We start from the raw sequence: 24,210 nt of genomic DNA on the forward strand, positions 1-24,210 counted from the left end.
GCTGAAGGTGGCATTCTTTGTAAACTTTGCTGAGGTTGTTCCTGGTGTATAGCTTGCTGTGCTGAAGGTGGCATTCTTTGTGAACTTTGCGGAGGTTGTTCCTGGTGTATAGCTTGATGGGCTGCAGGTGGAATGTTTGTCTTCTGTCAAGCAGTCCTGTTTTTGATGGGAAAGAATGGTCTAGTCATTCATTTGAGCTTAGCGCCATCTAGTGTACAATAGTTTCGAGCCTATTTTCTCATTAGTTGTCTGTGTCGGGAGTGCAAGTTGGCTGTAATTTAAACACTGCTATGGCAAGTCTGCTTTCCTTGTACGTTTGCACGGGCTTCTTTCAGAGACCGCTCTGCACTCTAACCCAAGCTCTTTTGATTTGTTTTTTTTTTACTTTCATGTTGTAAGCTGAAAACATAGAAGTTCAACGTTAAAAAGCTGCGCCCTCTGAAGGGGCCACTGCAACCCTGTCGAGCCTCTTTGCTGACAGTTTTCTGAATGGGAGGGTCCTTGTTTCTGTTCTGCCTCCCTTTCACCATACACGAGAAGGCACTATGTAGTACGCCTGTATGGTTTTCACGTCACTATTTAGGTGCAGTGATTTGAATGGTGCGCTTTTACGGTGGTGGTGTTTCCGAATGGAAGGGGATGCAGGGGCATCCCTTGTCTTAGAGAATGGCAGCAATCCGCCATCAGGTGACCAGAGCGAAAGAGCCACTGGGTTCATATACATTAAGTGGCATCACCTTGCTTTTTCTAAGCCCGCCCTACTAAATATTAGAAAGGAACCTTCTTTAAATGAACACTTGTGTAGGGCACACTGCACAGCCCTTCCTGTCTAGGTGACAAAAAGAGGAAAGGGGGAAAAAGGTAAGCCCAGCAGAGGAGTGGATGAAGTTCTTGCATTTTACACGTTATAACACTACGTGGTTGGTGCTAGTTTTAATGGGAAGATGGAAGAACTGGGCTTGTTTGGGGATTTATCAATAATATTGAAGCATTTTCTTCCTGGTTTGTGTTTCTTTAAATTCCTCCTGAACATCCTCACAGCTGGACCTGAGAAGAACAAGTTAGTTACCCCTGGTAACGTTCTTTCGACTGGATGTTCCTCCCACATATTCTTTATCTTTGATATACGATATCCAGCTCCAGCTGCTTCTGAAATATTTACGGCAGAGGGTGTTGTGCATCGGTATGTCCCTCGTGGGCCTCCATCTCAAATATGTCATCGAAGGCATATATAGCACGGGCAGCGCCGGTTCACTTCATTTCTGTTTTTTCTTACAGTAGAGATATCTGGATAACCACAGGAATAACCGTACTCTGCCTTGAAGGAATGAACGCTGTAATAATATGGGAAATGTACTGTGGGGTAGGTTGGGAGTGCGATGAGGAATAATTTGGGAGGAACATCCAGTCGAAAGAATGTTACCAGGGGTAAGTAACTTGTTCTTCGAATGGATTGTGTCCTCCCACGTATTCCTCATTTTTGATAGACTCCCAAAGCAGTGTTTGATTTGGTGGAGGGAATAGTATTTAGTTTGAATGGTTATGAACCAAATGCAGGACTGCTTTTCCGAAGCTTTGATCCTGACCGAGGGCAGACTCCATGCAGTAATGTTTTGTGAACCTGTGGATAGTAGACCACGTTGCTGCTTCACAAATACTTTTTATTGGTACATCCCTTTGCAGGGCTGTAGAGGTAGCCATGCCCCCGGTGGAATGAGCCTTAAAACATTCAGGAGTATCCTCCCCTACCAGTCTGTAACATTCTGAGATAGCCAGAAAGATCCACCTGGATAAGGTCTGTTTATTAACAGCCTGACCCTGTTTGTGGCCCGTATAGCCAATGAAAAGTTGATCATCAATGCAGAGTTTTGACAGTCTAGATATATAGAATCTTAAAGCTCTGTGAGGGTCCAACCTATGTAACCTCTCCTCCTTGCGAGGATGAGATGGCAGATAGATGGAAGTTAAAACTATTTTCTGTCCTATGTGGAAATCCAAAATGATCTTGGGTAAAAATGAAGGTTTAACCTTTAGAACAACCCTATCCTAATGAAAGATAGTAAAGGGTGGCTTGGATGAAAGTGCCTGCAACTCACTCACTTGCAGGCTGAAGTTAGAGCTACCTTTTTAAAGGTTAACAACCTTAAAGAACAGGAGTGGTAAAGGTTGAAAAGGTGCACACATTAGGAATGTCAGAACCAGATTAAGGTCCCAAATGGGAACCTGGAAAGGAGATGGAGGGCTGGGGGGAGGTAACACATTGGTGAGCCCCTTTTAGAAATTGTCACCAGTGGAATTTTGAAATAGCGCTTAAATATGGATAATGCCACCAAATAGCCTTTAATAGTTACAACCAGGAGCCGCAGATTGGCTAAGGCTAGTAAAAAGGATAACACTTCTTGTGTTTTGCATAGCAAAGGGTCTACATTCTTTTCCCTGCACCAGTTTCAGAATTTGTTCCAACGGTACAAGGACTTAGTTGCTGGCCTTCTGGCCCAAAGTAAACTCTCCATTACGACATCCGGGAGGTCCGAATTATTGTATCTCAGCCTCTCAGAAACCAAGTGTGAAGGCTGAGTGGCTTGACTTCTAGCTGAAGAACCTGACCCTCCTCTCATGAGAGATGGTCCGCTCTTTGTGGAAGACTTATTGGAGGGCGGATGGACATGTCCTGACGGTCTGGGTACCACATCCTCCTGGCCCAATCCAAGGCAATTGGGATCATGTGTTTCACAAACTTTCGCAACCTCCTGATCATGTGATGAATGACGGGGACTGGAGGAAATACATACAGAAGTGGAAACTCCCAGTCCAGCACAAACGTGTCTCCTAGAGCTCCTCTTGAGGGGTTCCCCAAAGGGTGAAGATCTCCTGACGGACCTTTTGGGAGACTGCACTCTGGCTGCTCAGAGCGTCCAATGCTGTGTTCTCTTCTTCGGCTAGGTGACCTGCCGATAGAGATTACTTCTGGTATTGCCCAGAACCAGCTACATTGCCTCTCTGCACAGTGGTAGTGATCCTACACCTCCTTTAATGTTGAGGTAGTAGATGGCCACTGTGTTGTCCGTCATTATCGGGACTTTCTTTCCCCGTACAGAGAGCAGGATGTCCTTCAGTGCTAGTCTGATTGCCCTCAGCTCCAAAAGATTTATATGTAGTTTGGACTCCGATTGAGTTTAACGACTGCTGACTGTCAGATCGTTGGTGTGGGCTCCCCACCCCGTGAGTGAGGCGTCCGTCACTACCGTTCTCTCCGGCCATGGTTGCGAAAAGGGTTCTCCCTTCAGAATGCTGTCCTTGCAGATCCACTACAGAAGATTCCTGTGTGATCCTGCTTGGAACCTGAAGAAGGTCCATCATCTTTCCTGAAAACTGGGACCATTGAGTTCCGAGAGCCCATTGGAGGGATCGCGTTCTCAGGCGGGCCTCTGGCACCAGAAAGATGCACAATGCCATGAGGCTGGGCATCCCAAAAAATCAAAGGCCGGGAGATGCTGGGCACTTTGATATTTGGTGACCATCTGTAGAATGTCTTGAGCACTTACCTCGGGTGGCAAGCTCTTTCCCAAGGATGTATCCAGAACATCTGCGATGAACTGGAGTTTCTGAGAAGGTGCCATATGGGACTTGTTGTAATTGAGGGAAAAGCCCAGTCTGTGAAGAGAGGGGCAGGTGACTTTGAGTTGATTCCGCACTTGTTCGGGAGAACGCGCCCTGATCAACCAAACGTCTAGGTAGTGGTAGGTGTGAATCCCCCCTTCTCCTGAGACACTCTTCCCCCTCACCACCATACATTTGGTGAAAACCCTTGGAGCGGTGGTCAGCCTGAATGGCAGAACTCGAAATTGATAATGAGAACTGCCAAATGCGAACCTCAGGTATTTCCTGTGCTTGAGATGGATTGGCATGTGAAAATAAGCATCCTGAAGGTCCAATGACACCATCCAATCCTGTAGTTGGAGGGCCTGAAGGATCTGAGAAAGTGTGACCATCTTGAACTTGTCCTTCCTGTGGAACTTGTTCAAGTATCTCAAGTCCAATATGTGTTTCAGTCCTCCATCCTTTTTTGGTATCTGGGAAATAAGGGGAATACCATCCCTTGTTCCTCTCTGCTACAGGCACTGGTTCTATAGCGCCTTTCTCTAGCAGGGTTAAAATTTCCTGCACAAGGAGCGGTTCTGGAATCCTTAAAGAGTGGTTCCCCAGTGGATTGCTCTAAGGTCTATGTATGAAAGGAAGGTAGTACCCATGGGCTATGGTTTCCAAGGCCCAAGCATCCGAAGTAATGTCTCGCCATTCTTCTAGATGCTGAGATAGTCTGCCCAACTGATGAACTGTGATTCAAGACCTCTGGGGTTCTGAGGCGGCTGATTCAGTGGCAGATGGTAAAGATGCTCCTGCTTGAGCTGGTTTTGCACCTCTCCCTCGTCCACCACAAGGGAATCTTCTTTGGCCCCTTTGACTGCCCATTCCTCTCGCCCTTCCAACTGAGTAGTTGTAGCAAAAAGGTCTACCCCTCTGAGTGTCCACTAGGTCGAAAAGGCTGTGGTTGCCCAATACTGGCACCTAAAGATGTGGCTGCTGCCTTAGAGGTCTGCAACTTCTCAAGGCACTAGTCAGCCTTGTTGCCAAAAAGAGCCAAAAAGATGAGACCCATCAAAGGGCATGTTAAGGAGTCTGGATTGCACATCCGGTGCAAAGCCTGACTTCCTCAACCACGCAAATCTGCGCATAACGGTGCTAGTAGCCATGGCTCTGCTGATGCTTTCAACAGAATCTAGACCTGACTGAAGACACTTGCACATGGCTGCTTTGCCGTCTCTAACTATGGCTAAGAACCCATCTCTCTCATCCCCTTCGGGAATGTTCTCTACTGCCATAGAAATGCAATCCCATAGAGTGAATGTAAATCTCGCAAGGGCACATGTGGAGTTGTCAGATATGAACGCCATAGTCCCTGCAGAAAATACCTTCTTTGCCCATCCATCTGTTCTTTTGTCATATCTATCTGGAGCGGTGGTAGGGTAAGCCGCTTGCTTAGAAGTTGCAGTAGCTGCCTGTATCACCAGACTCTCTGGAGTGGGGTGTTTCGACAGGTAGTCTGGGTCACTACTGGAAGGGCGGTACTTCTTGGTCAAGTTTTTATTCACAGCCAAATTGGTTTCTGGTGTTTTCCAATTCGTAGCCGCCCTTTTTTTCAGAACAATGTGAAAAGGTAATAGAACATCTGACTGGGGACCCTTATCCAGGATGTCTGTCAGATCATCCTGTTTGGCAATGGAGGCCTACTCCACTCCATGTAGCCCACTACTTCGGACATGCACTGTCTGTATGATGCATCAGCATGATCCCCAGCCTCTGGCCTCCTAAACCCAAGCTCAGGTGAGATGTCTACCCCGCTGGCCGTCTGCAGGTTGTCATAAAGGTCTCTCAACCTTGACTACTCTGAGATACTTTCTGCTGCATTAGGCATACCAAATTGGAGGCCAAATGGCCTCATTATCTGAGGGCTTATTCTCCTCATATATAGTAGGGACTTCAAACAGTCCTTTATTGGTAGAGGAACATGGGTCTTTTCAGGTATCAGGGGTTTTATGAACAATGGATTTGACGCTGGAGGAGCCGTCCACTTTTTTCACTGGCACCATAGGCTTTAATTGGGTACTCAGCTTTGATGCGCAGCTGGCGTGTATGCCTTCAACGTCGAAGTTGACCCTTTGGCTGGGATCGAAGACGCAGCTGGTGTCTTTCGGCTTCACAGATCCTTCGATGAAACGTCATCAGATCCAGGCCTAGACGGCTCCCGATGAGGATCAGACTTTCATCCCAGGCTTGAGGGCGTGCAGGATTTAGGTCGAGCCCTTTCCTTTCCGGCTTCTTTCGAAGGCGCGGTAGGAGCATGACTAGGAGGCTTTTGTTTTTCAAAAATCTTTAGCATCTCTGCTCTGAAAGCCTCCCACTCGGCCTGAGGGATTTTTTAGTGGGGCAAGATGCCCTCTAAGGGGAAGGGTCCAACAATGAAGTCGAAGGTGACCTATGGTGCCTTTTCGACGACTGAGGAGTGGTGGGAGCCACTCCTCAATCTCAACCACTTCACCTTCTTCCTCCGAGGAGAGTCACCTCTCGACTCGTAGGTCAAATGTTTTTTGGTCAGAGTAGGTGATTTGGGGTTTCGACCCACCGTCAATTTCCCCTTTTGTTCCTTCAAAGCCTTTCCCGTCATCGACTGGCACTTGGAACAGTCCGAGGAGTTATGGTCCACTCCCAGGTACCATAAACATATACGATGAGGATCAGTCAATGACATTTTCGACCCACAATCATGACACTTTTTGAACCCGGTCTTCGGGGTTGTCGTGTCGATGAAGACTTTCTCAACGTAATGATGTTGTTATGAAGTAAAGAAGTGTGCCGTATTTCTCAAAGCAATGGCATTCGTGGAAAAACTGAACTGAAGCCAATGGGCGTTGCGCATGCTATATATACCTTCGATGACATCCTCGAGACGGAGGCCCTTGAGGGACATCGAGTCGACGACATCGACTTACAGCGCCATCTGCCAAAAAACATTTCCTAAGTAGCTGAAGCTGGATATCGTATATCAAAGATGAGGAATAAGTGGGAGGTTACACTCCATTCGAAAGGGTTGATGCACTTCACATGCTCACGTACAGAGCGCCTAGCACACATCTTTTTATCAATAGATATATACCTCCCCACCAAAAGATGGCTCTGCATGGGATGAAGTGCTCTATAGAGTGGTCCTGGACCTTCTCAGCAGTAATTGACCTCTAAATGACTGGGTATGCTTTGCTCTATAATGGTCCAAACGTTTTTGTCCACTTCCCTGCAGGAGGACACCATGGAGGTGGAGGAGTTTTTGAAAGAGGCAGCAGTGATGAAAGAGGTCAAGCACCCAAATTTGGTGCAGCTGCTTGGTAAGTAGAAAAATCTCCAGAAACACCACTGCACCACGTTCGAGGCTGAGCACGGAAAGAGATGGCTTGGGGCACCTGAAGGAATTGGCATGTTCTGGAAGGCATGTAGTACTGAACTGGGCAGTGAGGGGGATGGCATGCAGCGCCAAAGAGACTTGACAGGGGCACGCACGAAGGTCGTTCTGCACTGAAGTGACGGGAATAGGAGAAAGTATGTTCATGCAGTATGGAAGAGGTCAAGCAGCATGGAAACACCTGGAGAGGAACCAGTATATCATGCAATATGCAAGCGGCCAGGCAGGCAGCAGGAGGCCATGCAGTGTGGAAGCAGCTAGGCAGGCAGCAGGTCGTCATGCAGTGTAGAAGAGGCTGGACAGGCAGCAGGCGGTCATTCAGTGTGGAAGAGGCTGGTCAAGCCGCAGAAGGCCATGCAGTATGCGAGGGGATGGGTTGGGAGAGTCTGGGCAGGCAGGAGGTCATGCAGTGTGGAGGAAACTGGGAAGGGATTGAGGACAGAAGAGGTCGGTCTGGAAGTGGGGGGTCATGCAATATGGAAGAGGAGGCTCGAGGTGTTTAGGCATTCAGTGCTAAATCTGGGTATTCTACCCAAAGAGAGTGGGGCAGAGCTGGTGGTCATTCTGCAGAAAGTGACTGGGCAAGCATCAATAACTAGGTCTTGCAGAACATAAGAGGCAGACAGTAAGCAAAAGATCATGCAACTTAGTGGCTGGCCAGGTAGCAGGAGGTCCTACAGCACAGAAATAGCTGGCCAGGCAGCAGGAGGCCCTGCAGCATTGCAGTGTCTGGCCAGGCAGCAGGAGGTCCTGCAGTGTAGAAAAAGCGAGGCAGGCAACGGGAGGTCCTGCAGCATGGAAGTGTCTGGCCAGACAGCATCGGTCACAATGGTGCAGGAGTAGCCATTGATGCATTTTAAGGGAAGGCACTTCATGCCTTGGGAACAACAGGTACTGATCTCGAAAGAACTCCTTATTTTCTAGACCACCCTCTCTGCAGGCCCTTCCATGGGTATTTGAATGCCACCATGGCAAAATATTATGGTTTGGTGCTGGCTCATGGTAGGGGTTTGGAGGGTTGACACTGGTTTTGAGAACCCAATGCCTCGGCTGAATGTCTTTTCTTCTTACCCATGTTCTACAGGGGTCTGTACTCGTGAGCCACCATTCTACATCATCACAGAGTTTATGACTTTCGGGAACCTGCTGGACTACCTGCGGGAGTGCAACCGCCAGGAGGTGAATGCTGTGGTGCTCCTATACATGGCCACTCAGATCTCATCTGCTATGGAGTACCTGGAGAGGAAGAACTTTATCCATAGGTAGGTTCTTTCCTAGCAACACAGTCAGGTCTGATGTATGTGCCAGGCCCTTGGTGAAACGGCTCTGGGGAGCCATGGAGGGGTGTTGGTGAACCGTGAAAGCCTTGGCAAGTGCTAAAACTAATCACGCCTAGAATGAATGAATTAAATGTTTGTGAGGGATGTCAGCAGAAGCAATCAGCTATTGTGGCCGCTAATGGGTTGCTAAGAGTTGGAAGTGTTTCAGCTGACCCTTCGTATGTGAGTAGTTTGGGTGTTTGAGCTGGGGTGCCAGCATTGGCACTGTTGACTGGTATGTGAGCTGCTTACCTGGGGGCCTGACATCGGATTCGGTGTGCAGAGGATTTCTGAAAACTAGGTAAAATCCTGTCTGACGCCCCCCACCCTCCACTACCCCCCAGATTCTCAATGTTTCTGGTGTCAGAGCAAACATTTCATCATCAATAATGAATAGTTGGTGAATTCAGTTCTTTATCCTGGGTAACTCTGCCCATGTGCAGAATGCCAGATTCTCCAGCATTCCTTCTTTCAGATTCACATGCTGTGGAATATTTACAGTCGTCAGGATGGGAATCTTCAGTAAATAAAATAAACAGCAGTGTTTTCACTTTAATGATCTTTTTTGGTCCGTCTGCTCTGAAGTCAATAGCCACTCTCTCATTGAACTTCTCTGAAGGCCATCTTCAGATGTTTTGCTGCACATTCAGAGTTTGGAGTCCTCTATGCCTTTAAGTTCTTTCAAAAAATGTTCTTTCATTTAATTATCTACACCATTGTGTTTCATCTTGTTTTGAAAAGAAAGAGAAATATTTTCACAATTAAGTGTTTGTGAGGTTTAGCACTCAGGAAAAACTCCCAAGGCAGAGGATTAGTAACACCCGATTCCTCTCAGGATTGACCCTATGAAGTGTTCCCCTTCCCCAACATGATGGAACAATGAAAAAATAAAAGCCTTTTTTAGAAATGGCACTACTTGCACCCTCAAAAACATCAAGGTGGAGTGTTTGTACTGTTTATATCATGACCAAAAAATGGGATCCTGTTCCATTTGTCAGTCTTTTTCCAATAAGATCCTTAAAGATCGCCACTGAAGGCTCGTGGCCTGGCTAGATGAAGGGACCATTGCTTCGGACTCTCCCTCCATTAGAAGTTTGGCTTCAACCACGCGCTAGCAAACTGTTGTAAAGGGTGAGATTGCACAAGGAGCTCTCCGCAGAGAATCTGGCAAGGAGTGAAGATCCTGCCCAGGCTGTTATAGAGACTCATAAGTCCTCCCTGTCCTGAAAGGTATCCTCATCAGTAATAAAGGCTCAAATTTCAGTGAAGCCTCCCATCGAAATGTCCAGCCCAGAGACTGTTGACGGAGGACGCAACGTCCAAGAGTCAATCTTGAGCACGCACACCTGGTGTGCTTCGACAAAGTCTTTATTAATGTCTTCCAAGACCAAATCCTCCAAGATGCTGTTGATGACAAAAACAGCCTACCACACAGTTGAGCACTATTTCCTCAGTGGTCCTGTAGAGGAGCAGTTGGACAGACTTTCCCAAACTCCCACCCCTTCACCGCCGTCAGACTGGAACAGTAGAAGAGATATATATGGGAGTCCATGTGTTATGCCTATACTGCATCAAGTGTATGAAAGACGATATGCACTGTATAGAATGTACCCTTGCACACAGAGTAGAAGGATATTGCACGGAAGGATGTCAGCACGCATCATTGGACATTATTTAATGCTGAGTGAAATCTGGCAAGGGTAGTGATGTCATGAAGAAGGTGCGTACTGAAACAATATAAAAATACTGAAGAGTGATGATGCAAGTGATGCGACAAGAGAAACATGTACAAAATTATAGTGATCATATGCAAAGACAAAGTAACTTGCTGATCAATAAGTGTAAATACGCAGTAACGCAAGGTAGATGAGACCTATAGAAGCTTGCTATGGAGGAAAATATAATGTGGCAAGGACGGCCATGATAGGAAAATGGACGTCGGCTCATGTAAAGATTCAATTCAGCTACCTCAGAGATAGACCAGGGGTGCAGAGTCAGGAGACACTGGAAAACAGCATTGTGTGCAAAACAAAGAGGAGTCTATGTTGGCCTGGGATCAAGGATGCTATTTTTAAGGAAGAGCTGCAAAGCACAAGGGGAGACAGACGGATAAGTCATTGCCGTGAGACATCTTTCTCTGAGATTAAAGAAGGAAACCTTCACAAGAGCCATGCATTGGACAATTAAAAGTGGATAATGTCTATACAAGATGGAGTGAGCAAGTCTCTAGAGGCCAAGCGGAGGAATTACACCCAGCATAATGGAATTAAATAGCAGTAAATAAGAGGTCGAAATGGACAAATTTGTGGTCTCCTCAGACGTGATCTAGAAGGCAAAAACAAGGGCTATCCATTAAGCTTTGGATGAAGATGGTGATGTGTTCCCTTGAATGTCCCAGAACAGAGAGCAGGCTACAAGGTCAACTACAGTCTGTAAAGGTTGGCTCATTGCCAGACTGATGAGAGATGATGGACTAATTGGGAAAGTGAGGAGTAATCTGATGGGACTCGAGCACATGGGTTTCGTTTCGCTTGCGTGCTGCTAGCCGAGACGAAAGTCCAAGGTTGGGTGGCAATGCCAAAGAATCAGCGGGTCTATGGGGCAACCTGCTATACAATGTCTCCACTATAATCAGTATTATACATATTTAGAGGTAGTTCAAGGCATGTCTTACAGATGAGACGGCCAATGATGTACTAACCATATGTATTCTATAAGTAGATCTGTTCCGCTAACCAATCCATCCCGTCAGTAGGTTTTACAGTTTGCCACAATTACATCGATTATGCAAATTGGGGTATAAGACCTCTGTGTAATCAAGTTTGTGAGTGTGCAAGAATCAGTCTGATGTTTGCCGGTTTTGCCCTGCTTTTTTAAATTGAGAATAAATTAGTACTTTGACATATTCTTTGTCTGTCAGGTTATTTGATCTGAGATCTTTATTAGTAGAACAAGATACGCTTCAGGGTGCTAGAGCACAGTCCCATAAGCTACAACTGTTTTGATAATGACCACCTCAACCATGACTATCTTGTCAACGACATCTATGACCACAACTAACCCATTATCTCTGAGCAAGCAGAAATGTCTCCAGAGGACATTCTGGAGCATTATATTGATTCGGACTTTGAAGGCCTGGGTAACTTGTTTTTCAGAGGAACAGGAGGAGCTACATGTGTAGCAGTTGCCTCCAGAGCCCCATATCTTGACTTCAAAACCTCGGCTGTCAGTGCAGCCATAAGACCTGCCTAAGCAAACGCCTCTGCCACCTCATCTTGAGGCGCATTATCTCTCTGCACGCTCTGAAGTCTCTAATAACAGAACTTCATGATAGGGTACCAAACATCCTTGGAAGTTCTGAAATCCAACAGGATGTGCCACCCGCACTAGCCATGACTAAACAGCCTTGCCCACTACGCAGCCAGGTGGTCTCAAGCACACATACTGGGGCAGGCAGCGACCCGCTCGAAACTCACTGATTCTCAGGAAGATGTCCACCTGATATAGCCGCAACACTGCACCTCCATAGACTACTGCAATCTGCTCCTGGCCAGCGGGATACCTGAGGAGTATCAGCCTAAGGACTCTCCACCTAATGAAATAGGAACGTTCAACTTGACAGTGACCAAGACAGCAAACATGTTTTACTTTCTTCTGATGGAACATAAGGAGCAAAGGGGCTACTGTACCAGTGTACGGAGAAATCCCAGAAAACAATGTTATCCTTCCCAATCCTAGCCGTCATTTGGGAGGATGCCTTGGTAGCCATGAAAAACCCCTACAATGCCCCTAAATGCTTGTGAACACAGCAGAGCCCAGACTCTGTGGACTCTGCAGCTGCAAGGAAGAGCTCAATGCATCAGATCATGCAATCTCTGTAGCGGTGGCCATCGCCAATATATGATTTAGGCAGATGGGTAATGGTGCAGTGCTTCATCACACAGGCTGGCTAAAAAGCCATTAATTGTAGGGTTGATGTCCAGGCCAAGGTGGTTGATCTGGTCTTTGACAGGGAGGACCTTTTTTGTGGCCCAAAGGTGGACAATGCACTGCTCGCAATAAAGAAACATGAAACAATGTGATCCCATTGTGTATTCCAGTATCACAGGAATACAGGCCTTTTATTTGAGACCCTGTTTCTCCAGTACCGGTAGCGATTGCTATTCATCCTACAGCTCCCATTCCTACAGGGGAGCAACATACTCTATGGGAGAGCAGTATAAAGCAAGCTCTGTTGTACTGCAGAAGCACTGCGCCCGAGGGTTCCGTTGAGCAAGCCTGACTTCAGCCACTAATACACTTCAGCAGCCCAGTGGGGGGGCACGATCTCTCCATCAATGTAAACGGATTACAACAGATCGATGGGAGCATTTCATAATGTCTAGAATTTCTTTGCAAACTGCACATTATCCCCCTCACATAGACTGACCTCCTTTATCAGAACACCTAGGTGGTATTACAAAGTGCTCCTGCTAAAAACAGGCCATACAGCGAGTTCCGCAAGGTCAACGAAATAAAGGCATCTACTCCAGTTATTTCCTGACTCTCAAAAAATCAGGAGGTTGGAGGCCCATTCTGGACCTTAGATTCCACAACAAGTTTGATGTACCAGTCATTCCAAACGATAACCCTGGAAAGGTTTCTAGGTCAATTTAAAAAAAATGTCCTCTTGTCCCTAGATATGGAGAATAATTTCCACATCACATTCGAACCAAGACACTGCAAGTACCTGTGTGTTTGCTCTGAAATCAGCACCCAGAGTTTATACGAAGTGCCTGGCTTAGGTAGCTGCCCATTTTAGGAGAGGATGGCTGCTAGTCTGTCCATACCTAGACTGTCCAAGCACCTTCTATGCAACAAGGGGAGCACCACACCCAGCTTGCAGAGGAATGTCTAACATATTAGCACGGCCTTCACAAAAGCATCTTTGGAAGTTACAATCCAAGGTGCAAACATTGCAGATCAGCCACCACAACTGTAAAGAGTTTTAAAATCTCTCCTGGGCACACTTTCGTCATGCATTCCACTGGTCCGCGATTGCAGGCACGCTTCATGCGCCCTCTGCTGGAGTTCTTGGAAGCAAGTTGGCACCAGGTGCTTGAAAATTTGAAGGGCAACATCCCATTGACATAGACCTTCTGGAAGAGCTTTAGATAGTGGAGAACAGAGGTCAATTTGACAAAGGGTGCACCGTTTGTTTACAGAACCACAAACGGATGTCAGTGATGGACGCATCCCTGGAAGGATGGGGAACCCACTTGAAAGGCCTGCATGCGAAGGGGCAATAGTCTTCTGCCTAGATAAAAATACAAATAAATGTTCTGGAACTCAAGCAGTCTTTTTGGGCACTATCGTAGTTTTTGCCCCATGTCAGAGTAAAGGTGGTGACAGTTCTGACAGATAAACCCCATGACCATGTTTTAAATCTGCTGGCATGGCCATCGAATGCCCGATGGATCCTGCAAGTCAGGCCGCCTGTGTAAACTGAGGCTCTGCAGTTTTCAGAGCCCAGGCTGTCAAGGGCAGCCCGTGCTCCAGCAGGGCCTGGGAGTTTGCCGTACCACCCGTGCTCAAACTTGGTGCGCTGAACAATTGATGAAGTCCTGGGCGACATGGCATGATGGGGCAGGTGAAGTAGGAGTCCCGATCCAAGGCCACGTGCGTGCATATGGTGGACCCAGACTCGGAGCATGGCCTGACCAGGTGGGTCGGTGAAGGGAGAAGTCCAGCCCACGGCTGTATGCAGGGTACAGTCTGGCTGAAGAGGCACCCCAGCCTGGGGTTGCATTATCGGTAGACACCAGGCAGGCGAACCTGTCTGGGAGCCTTATGGTCCACCCGCGGACCAGCCTGGGCAGATCAGAGGAGATCAGAGTACCGGGCCATGTGTGCGTGTTATCTTGGGTGAAGCTGGCAGGCTGTGTGGGAAGAATAAAGATCTTCGCCAGGCTGGATGTATGGGGGCCACCCATATCAGCGAGGGGTCTGTGAGGCGTCCGCCCTCCCTGAGGCCAGACTAGGAGGGAAGCAAAGGAATTTACCTGGAGCCTTGGCTGCTGCATCCGACATGGCCGGAGACCGAAGAGGTGCAGTATTTTCGTCTCTGCCCAGGTAGGCAGCGATTCAGTCGCTGCGGCCCGCCCACATAGGCCAAACCCAGCGCAAAAATTGCATCTACTTAAAGCACCGTCAGTGAATGTGTGCTAGTGGCCCTGGACAGCAACAGATCTCTGCCACGGAGGAAAAATTGAGCTTCGATATCAGCCATGCCCATCAATTACCCTGTGGTAGCACCCCCGCGACAGAGTGGGGGTTTGCTGCCATGGAAATAAGGATGACAAGACCATAAAGGTACCATGAACAGCTGTAGATGGACAAGGACTGATTTATGAAGACCTATATTAATAATTAGGGCAGACGGCAGCTGCCAAGGTTATTTAAAAGGAATGTGTGGGGGAAAAGGGGGGATTAATTAAGAGTAGGAGGGGGAGCCCGGGAAATGTGTGATTAGGGACCTGCCCAAAGCTCTTCGGGATCGGGAGTTGCCCAGAAGGTGTTATTCTTTAACCCCATTAATGAATGGGACAAACTGTGAGCAGGAATGGTTAGAGGGTGGGCAAGTCTCAAGAATTATGTTTGTTATGCTGCGTTGTGTTTTAATATAATTGCCCACAAGATCCAAAACCCTGCCCCCACCCCAATCTACTGTGCCTTATCTTTCCTGTTTTTTAATCTCTGTTATACGGGTTGCTCTGCACCCCTTGCTCTCCAGCTGGTCTGAGAGGGCAGGGCGGATCCAGTGTGAGCCCTTTCCCTGGTGTTAAGCCCTTTCTTCGGATCAGGCCCAGAGAACCTAGGAAATGCACAATGCTTGGCCAAGTAGATTGCAAAGGGATTCTCTCTGGCCAGAGCTCCTTCCACGATCAAGTGCTATGGCAAAACATGGGAATGATTTACAGTCTGGTGTGAGACAAAACATCGGCACAATGAAATGTGAAGCCTCTCAGTTGATACTATACCCGCTTCATCTTGCTAATCACTGCTTAGCCATCCATCTGTCAAGGTCCACATCGCAGCCATTTCTCTGCACACCTGAACTCCGAGCACATTATTGTGTTCTGCAAGGTTGATCAAGGAGGTTAGCAATTTCAGGATGTTCCCCCGGTGCACAAGGTCAATGCCTTATGTGAGCTCAACAGTCCTTACAAAGTTGATGTGCCAGCCATTCAAACTGATCCACACAGCACACATCAAGTATATCACAATCACTTAGGCCAGGAGAGTAGAAGAACATTTCCTGGTGTTACACAAAGACAGAGTGATCCTCCAAACTAATCCTAGCTTTATGCCCAAGGTTCCTTCCTCATTCCACCTCAATGAACAGCTGGTCTTTCCAGCTCATTTTATTTTGCTGTCTACCTTTGCAGAAATATCAGTGCATGCTTTGGTTTTCAAGAGTGCTTAGGTGTTACCTAGACCACACCAAGGCACTGTGCTAGTCCAAACAACTGTTTGTTGTGTTTGGGCCTAATGGGGCTGGTAAAGGAGTCTCTAAGGCTGGCATTGTAACATGGCTGTCGGCATACATTGTCCATTGCCAAACGATGGTGGGAAGACTGTTAGGCAGAGTTTGTATGCAGTACCCTTTGGGAACACTACACATTCCTAGGACTACAGGTGTAAGCAAAACCAACCTTTGGTATAAGCCTGTACCACACAGTTTTTGGTAGCGAGCTGAGCAGCAAGGCTTATCTCAAGAGGGAATGTGAGCTTGTAAGGGTGTTACACAAAGGTCTACAATGACAAGTATTCAGATAGACACTTATACTCAAGGTTTCTTGGTAAAAACACTTATTAATTTATTACACAATCATTTATAAAGCATTCACTAAATGAGGCAACCAATATCGCACACAAATTATACTACAGTATTGATTACGAAGCAGTTGAGCTCCCTTGAAGTAGGCGCAAAATAGACTTGAAGTAGGAGCAAAAAGGCATAAGTTAATAAAATGAATATTAGTTACTCTAAAACAGTGCAAATAGCTTGAGTTCACCAGAGGAGTTGATTCAATGCAATAGGTAGGCCTGAGTCAATGGGCTAGTGTCTTGTATAAGTAAAAAACAGTTCTGGTATTTAAAACGGAAAAGTCTTTGCCACGGTTCTTAGAAGTCGTTCACGGAGGAAAGGTTCATATGTCAGGTCACAAGCTGACTAGGCCTGCAAGTTGCCAAAGTTCCACTAACTATTGCGGTGAGATGTTAAGTTCTCTCAATCGGGTTTTCACAGTAGCTTATATTGAAGAAAAAGATGCAGCTGAAGACTTCTGTTCCTGGCAGTTCCTGCAGATCCCGCTGTTCCTGAGCCTCAGTCGTGGGGACAAGAGGGAGGACGTCGTGACTCCTGCACGGGGACGGGTCACAAAGCTGGCTAATTGGCAAATCTTTGATTCCGGTTGCTGTTTTTCAAGCACACAAGCTGGTGTCCTTCCCCCTGGTTAATCCTAACCAGCTCCGAGAATGGTATCCAGGTGGCTTATGGGTTGATTGGTCCCACCAACTCAAAGGAAGAAGTCCTCCTTGAAGGGCTTCTCCGTTGAGATTAACTTGATGATTCAGACCTGCAGCAGGGCTCCACCGGGTAAACCAACGGTTCAGTAGTTGCAGCAGCCGTCCTCTTCTATCTCGTCTTTGGTTCTTTCGTTCCAGTGGTCGGCTCTGCCTTTCAGTCCAAGAGACTTGCCTATTAAACATTTTTCTCCCATTCATTCCAGCCTATCTGCCACACACCCAGCAAGGTGGCTGTCCTTGCCGGACAGTCAGCCAGCCAATCACGCCAGAGTGCATTTGGGTCTCCTAGGAGTGGTTTTGGTCACCTCCCTCACTTCCTGCCCACCCCAGACACTCGTACACATTGTTTTATTTCAGCAGATGGCTGAATTGCAATACATTAGACTTTATGGGATTAATGATGAGCTCATTCCTTTCGGCATACGTCTCTAAACCCCGAAGTAGTTGTTGAAGGCCTTGTGCTTGTGGTCCAGGAGTAGGATGCCTTCCACGTTTGCGATCCAACTCGCCTTCCTCGTGCCCACTTTAGTGCTTACTTTAGCCTTGACCTCCGGTTCCTCTTTCATGTCTGCCAAATAAAGAGAAAATGACTATTAACCACCTACTAGCATATTAGCCTCACATTTTAGACTTGACTGTATATATTGACCTAAATTATTGAATATGCTGCATTTCCCTACTGTAAATGTTGTAATTACTGATTGTTTTTATGCATCCTACTTACGAAGATGTTGTACATTTTTACTGAAGATTTTGTAAATGACTATCAGTCTTATGTATATATCTGACTTTCAGATCCCTGATTCCCTAATGTACCTCTCTTGGGAACTTCTCCACTACTCTTCTTACTCTGCAACCTTTGCAACACTAAGCTGAAAGTATTCTTGTACCCTGTTTTCTGCGCCCTGATAACCCCGGGTCTGGTGCGCATTACAAATGAATAAACAAAAAACAAACAAAAAATGTTTCAAGCGGTTTATTCAACATCAATTTCACCAAATGATTTTTTGGCTTTGATGCGCTTGCCAATGTGTTTAATTCTATCTGTGAAGTTCCTGGAGTCCATGCCGCTGTGCCTATCGAGTCACTTCTTATGGGTAGCAGAGACTTTTTAGGCAAATTTAAACTTTCCTCAATGTTATTCTCAATCCTGTGGTCCGTCTCTGTATTCCTTATTTTTATATTTAACCCCAAGTCGATGACCTCATTTGGATTTTCAGCCACCAGCGCTACCTCTCCCTGATTAAAAGAGGGAGTGTTTCTGCTTAGGCCAACCAAAATTACACTTCCCGCCTAAATCAACCAATGTAGCCATTTCTCGGTTCACAGAGGAGTACTTTTTTTTTAAGCCTTTTTCGCTCTTACGCATAGACTTTGCTGATTCCTTGATAATGTCTCAGTTGTCTTCCGTCCACTTCTCAAATTGTACATTCACAGGTTATTGGTCCGGATTAGTGGCCCCTTATTTACCCTTTTTTTCACCACTTTTTATTTTCAGAGGCTCAAAGGCCTACGGTCACCTTTATTTGTAATGTTCCTAATTACGTTTGAAATATCGTCCTTCACTTGCCCCAACCAGAAGCTCAAAGGCACCTGGCCCACAGTCCCCTTGGTTGTGCTTTTGTGTCAGTGGTTTCTTATTGTGTACCCAACTCAACTCTGGCAGTCGTAACCACCAGTTACTTGGACAGATATTACATCCTCGAAATGTTTGTCCTTTCTCCACACCAGGAACCAGGAGGAATCAACCGGTTCTACACATATATTTTTCAAGCTTGTATGTGTTATCAAGCTTTGTATTCCACTACGTATTTTTTATCCGAGATCCAGCGGGCAGGGAGGCGAGAGCTCCAAAACCCAGTTACATTTGTAACTTCTTACTCTCCTAGGACCCGCTGGCCGTCGGTCGCTTTACTACTTGCACAGTAAACCCCAGTCAGATTCCCTTGGTGAAGCTTGATCAAGCACTTAATGTTGTTCCCAGTGATGACCAGTGCTGTACAATTCCCCGGGGCTATTAATATAATGCTGATTGAATCAAAGAGAGACCTCCATAGACCTCTGATCCTCCGAACGTCAAACAGTTGCTCCTCACTACGCCAGATTTTATGGAAAATGGAAGTCCATCTGTCCCAGAAGTACCGTAAACGCAGAATCAAGGAAGCCGGGAGATTCCTCTTACTACACAGCACTGTGCTCCGGAAGCACAGAGGAGCCACAGAAGGAGCAGGAAGGACGGCAACACGCAAGTCCTCGAAATCAAACTTAATCCGGCCACACAAACCCAGCTGAACACTGCCAAACACTTCTGCCGCACTTCACCAAGATTCGCAGGCTTTCTTTATTTGAATATTCATGCTGGTAGGAATTTAAAGGAACACACTCCCACAATCGCACCACAGTCAAAACATGTCCTACTTCTGCCACTGCGAAACACTTCTGCAGCACTTCCTCTTTCAACAATTGTGGTATAAAGCAGTTTTAAACACACTGATTTTTTCTTTCACGGAGTGCCAACTGGCCAAAACAAAAGATGTTATGGCAGGTTCCTGTACACATAGGATAAATATAGTGTGGCAGGCACCCCAAGTAAACAACTTGTAATACCCAAGAGCAACCACAGATGGTGGTGGCGCAAATCATGTGGCATAAACAGATGCACAGCATAGACTATTATTGGGTAAGGGATCCCTATCATATATAACACACACATTAATGTTTAGATCTATGCCTTGCAAACATTTACAAAGGCATGACAAGCACCCTAAAAACAGGACTCTGCACGGTCCTTTGTGACAACACCCTTTGTCTGTGCTGCCATACTGTTGCTAAGTAACTTGTAACTGATTTTATAACATGACTGTAGTTGGTGGACTTGAACGTCATTATTGCTTTGGTTCTATTTTGTAAGGCCAGTGTCTTCAAACACGGTTTTAACCAAACACTCCCCAGATCACCATAAAAGCAGTGAAGAAAGTGCACTATACACCATTGGCTGGAAAGCGCATGTTTTTCTGGGTTCCCCTTTTTCCATTTGTCTGTAAATGCCACCAAGTGCAAGATCCAAAGGCGTAACTTGCTATTCTTTGCTGAGAGTGGTTCAAAACATTTAGATAGCATTACACTCTAAAATATGTTTTTAAGTTAATTTTTTGTTTAGCAAGTTGTGACAAGACCTGGGATCAGGCCTTTTAATGTGAGGGACTAAGGAGCCTTAACGAGGAAAGGCCCCTCCCTTACCTGCTGGTGTGGCGGTGCAAGGGCTGCAGCAGAGAGCAGCAGGATGAGGCATCAAAGAAGACGCCATCCGCTGAGACTACAGGGCAGGATGCATCGATTGTGACCACACAAAGGTCATGCACCAGAGGATGCAGAAACTCAAAGCTGTAGAACGCAGCATACTTCAAAACAACGGTGCTGCTACAACAGACTGCATCCTGCTGGAGTCCGCAAAAGGAAGAAGAACCCCATTAATCCACTAAAGATTACAATATTAAAGTAGGGTCCCAAGAGGGCCATGCCACGATGGGCAACAAGTCCTCTGCTAATGAGGTCATTTTCCTATTGCCCAGACCGCATTGAAAGGAGCAGAGCTTACAAGTGGTTTTAAGCCCTCCCCTTAGCCTTCCCCTTTGTCACCCCATCAAGGAAGGTACGTTAGCCAATCAGGGTCCTGGGCTGGGCTATTTTGAGAGAAGCCTGGTGAGTGTGCAGTGTGGGTAAGTTGGGTGAGGACTGGAGGTGGTAGGCCAACGTCTGAGACCAGAGGAGGTAAGAGCCAAAGGATTGCATAGACTATTAGATAGAGGGGGACGGTGGAGTGTTTGGAAGTGAGCGTAAGGAGTGTGTAGAATAGTTTGAGTAGGAGGTGTTGGTGGTAGAAGATAGTAGTAGCTGGCAGTAGTGGAGGGGAAGTGGTAGTTGTCAGAGGATTAGAGTGGTAGTAGGAAGTGGTAGTTGGTAGTAGTGGCCAGTAGGGACTTTTAGTGTGAGCGCGATAATAGTGGAACTGATAGTGGGAGAGGAAACCAGAGTAGTATTGATAACAGTAGAGTGGGAATAGAAGGTGGATTAGTTATAAGGGAGAGGGAAGGAAGTAGTAGAGGTAGTTGGTGGTAGTTGGGGGTAGGAGAATTTGGCAGTAGGGGAGTAAGGAGATTGTTAATAACTAACATGGAGGTGACGAAGGCGGAGTGTGAGAGCGGAGGGACAGCAGAACATCTCGGGACCGAGGGTAGAGAGGAGGTCAGGTGAGAAAGTGGGATAGGCAAGTCGGTGGAGCAGCGTGGACGAATGCACCATCCCCAACATCCCTAGAACACTAAGCGGGACTGGGTTATGGAAAGTTGGAAGATCCCTGGGGGGGGGACAGTAAGTCAGTCAACTCCTTAGGGACACCACCAAGGTAGACACAAGACAGATAGGTGTCCCCGATCCAAACAGAACTGGCATCCCCTTTTAGCACGCCTGGGTTTGGGAGGGGGAAAACCAAGGGAAGTAGTGAGAGAGGGACAGCCCTAGCGCCAACTTCACCAAAGAACCCGATAGGCCCGGAAGTTCTTTTCTAAGAATCTACAGCCATTCTTTCTGTTTTAGGCATAAACCCCCTTGAAACCTTACTGGAGAGCCCAAGTGGTGGTTTGTGGCAGCCACCCTGTCACAAAGGGTACTCTCCCAGCAACTCTCAAGGTAAACTACTTGATGCCCATTTGACAAAATTGGTGGATTATTTCCTGATTGAGAGCAGATCATTCCATATGTACTGAAAATGTAAAAACCTTTCTATTTCATATTTCAAATCCAAGGCACGGATAAACACCCCTTGGGTTCTTAAGACATCTATTCGAGCCTCCTTTTCTATATGACGGGAAAGGTGGAACTCCAGACTCTCACCCAGTCCACTAGGAGTTCAAATTTTAGGGTTACACAGGGGGTAGAGAATTAAAAATTCCTTAGACACATTCTCGGTAGTCACCAAGCAAATGATTTTGCCCTGCCCCCATAGTTACGCACTATACAAGACCACAATTTTTACTCGTCATAAAGAATTCCAAGCGCTGCTTTTCTACCATATTATTTGAAAAACCTTGGTGTGAAACCCCCTCTTCAGATGAATGTTCTATTACATTTTTCTGTTTAAGCTTCCCATGATCCAGCGCATCCTAAGGTAATCGAAACCATTTTTCCAGTTAACCTACTAAATGCAATTTTAATCTGCAGTTTGTTGATAAATGGGCAAAACGGTGGTGCTAACGGGCACCCCTTACTCTGTCAACAGCAAAGGATTTGATAACTGGACTCCCAGTCCCCCACGTAACAGAGGCAAAATGATCACTATACAAGGCCACAATTCCTTGCAGATCTTCGAGGATACTGCGGTCTGCTCTCTAGATTGGGTAGAGAGGTTCCCTCTTTAATAGCAGACGTGTTTGCACTAGTAAATGGAGCCTAAACACATGCTCGAACATACTTGTTCCTTGTTTAAAACCTAAGATAAGAAACTGTACTCTGCTACACTTTCATTTAAATTCTGAATCCCTTCCTGCTTATTTTTCTATTCTGTGATCACCTTATATAGCTCTCGAGGCTAATGCGCACTCTGCAGAGTTCCGCGCGTAATCGGAGGGGCACTGGTTTCAAATCTTCACGAAACTCTGCAGTATTTCCTTCGATGCGCCATAGGTTAAGTAACATTGAGTTGGAAATGGGGTGAGGGCTTTAGCTATCGGTATTGGGGTGAAGGTACCCTGGTACTGGCAAATCAATTTAAAACAAATAAAAGAAATTGAGATTTTCACAGAATGTTCTTTTTTTATTCTATTGCGCGTCGGCGCCACAGGCTAGTCCAATAATTCTACACTCAACATAAGCACTCCTCGCTGTGCTTTTTTTCTGGTGTCTAGTGTGCGGCTAGGCACTGCTCGCGATGTGCTGAGGTCCCCGGGGAGGAGGGGGTGGGGTTGCTCTCCTTTGTATTTGGGGCTGGTATCTGTGCTTCAGGCATCCGCACTGTAACCAAAGAGACCCAAGCCGTCTGAACTGTACCTGCGCTGCAATGATCTCTGCTCATTGCATTCAGTGCTGCTGGGAGTGCTCTCCTAGCAATAACGGACACTGCCCACATTACTGCCAGTCCAGCCGGCGGCATACAGAGCCTCTCTACACCGTTGATTGCCTCTGTCTGCCAGTATCTGCGCTCCAAGCAGTGTCTGGCTGCCGAGGTCTGTGCAGCAGATCTGGCCGGCGTGTGATTGCTGACAGTACACCAGGCAAAGATTCTGTGCAGCTGTCCAATGTCTGTAACACAAGCCATGGTTTATTGAAGACTGCGTTCGACTGTCCAGTGGGAGTCCACCAATAAGTCTTCGTGTGACTGCTGTGTCTACACCAGGCAGGTTACATGGGAGATTGCCCGCTGCCAGTACAGCAGGCACGGTCTGTCATTGCAAGGTCTGTGAGTGACTGCCCAGTACAACCAACAGTCTGTAGGTCGCTCTGCAGTGTCTGCACGCGACTGTCCGGTGTATGAGCATCGCACACGGCCTGCAAGGGAATGACCGGTGTATGTTCCTAGTTCTGGGAGCCCCATGCCTTTAGAATCCGTGCTGCTAAAGCATGCTCGGAGTGTTACTGAAGTGCCCACATCAGACATGATCATGTGACATTCAGTGCATGACTGCCCGGTGCCAGTACACCGGTCCCAATCTACTGAAGTGACGGGCGAGTCTATGCACCACACTTGCGTCTGTGTGTGACACTGCAGTGCATTTACACTGCATATGGTGATTGCCAATGCTTTCTGTGTGTGACTGCGTGTAGTCCCAATGTGATGGGAGGGAGCCTGAATGACATTTGAATGCTTGGCACGCCTCTCCACGAATCCTTCAATCTGAATGCCTTTTTATGTCCGTTTCCCACAGGGACCTCGCTGCCCGGAACTGCCTCGTAGGGGAGAACCACTTGGTGAAGGTGGCAGACTTTGGGCTAAGTCGGTTGATGACTGGTGATACGTACACTGCGCATGCCGGAGCCAAGTTCCCCATTAAATGGACGGCGCCCGAGAGCCTGGCTTACAACAAGTTCTCCATAAAGTCTGATGTCTGGGGTAGGGGTTTGGCTTCTATCTGCTTTGTGAACCCTGTGCTTATCGTGAGCCTACTTATGGGGTGCCACCCTCCTCCGCCATTCACTTTCCTTGTTTATGAATTGACTCATCACTACTATTTGACAGGGGAGGGGAGTGGAAGGGGTGCTTCTGACTGCCCTAAATTGATTGAATGAGTCTGTTGTCGGGACCAAGACTGATTT

General features: G+C 46.9%; 1 protein-coding gene across 4 annotated transcripts in view; it reads left to right on the forward strand.

Annotated features, from left to right (window-relative positions):
• The window catches only part of ABL1 (ABL proto-oncogene 1, non-receptor tyrosine kinase), a 783,695-nt gene that overhangs the window by 641,402 nt on the left and 118,083 nt on the right, over window positions 1-24,210 (forward strand). For all 4 annotated transcript variants that reach the window (XM_069609270.1, XM_069609271.1, XM_069609272.1 and 1 more), the window contains exons 5-7: window positions 6,854-6,938; window positions 8,097-8,274; window positions 23,823-24,007. In XM_069609270.1, the coding sequence (XP_069465371.1) occupies window positions 6,854-6,938; window positions 8,097-8,274; window positions 23,823-24,007 (448 nt within the window). The remainder of the gene's footprint in view (window positions 1-6,853; window positions 6,939-8,096; window positions 8,275-23,822; window positions 24,008-24,210) is intronic.

Source organism: Ambystoma mexicanum, chromosome 8 (assembly GCF_040938575.1).
Source record: "Ambystoma mexicanum isolate Mex_15411 chromosome 8, UKY_AmexF1_1, whole genome shotgun sequence".
Classification (NCBI taxonomy): domain Eukaryota; kingdom Metazoa; phylum Chordata; class Amphibia; order Caudata; family Ambystomatidae; genus Ambystoma; species Ambystoma mexicanum.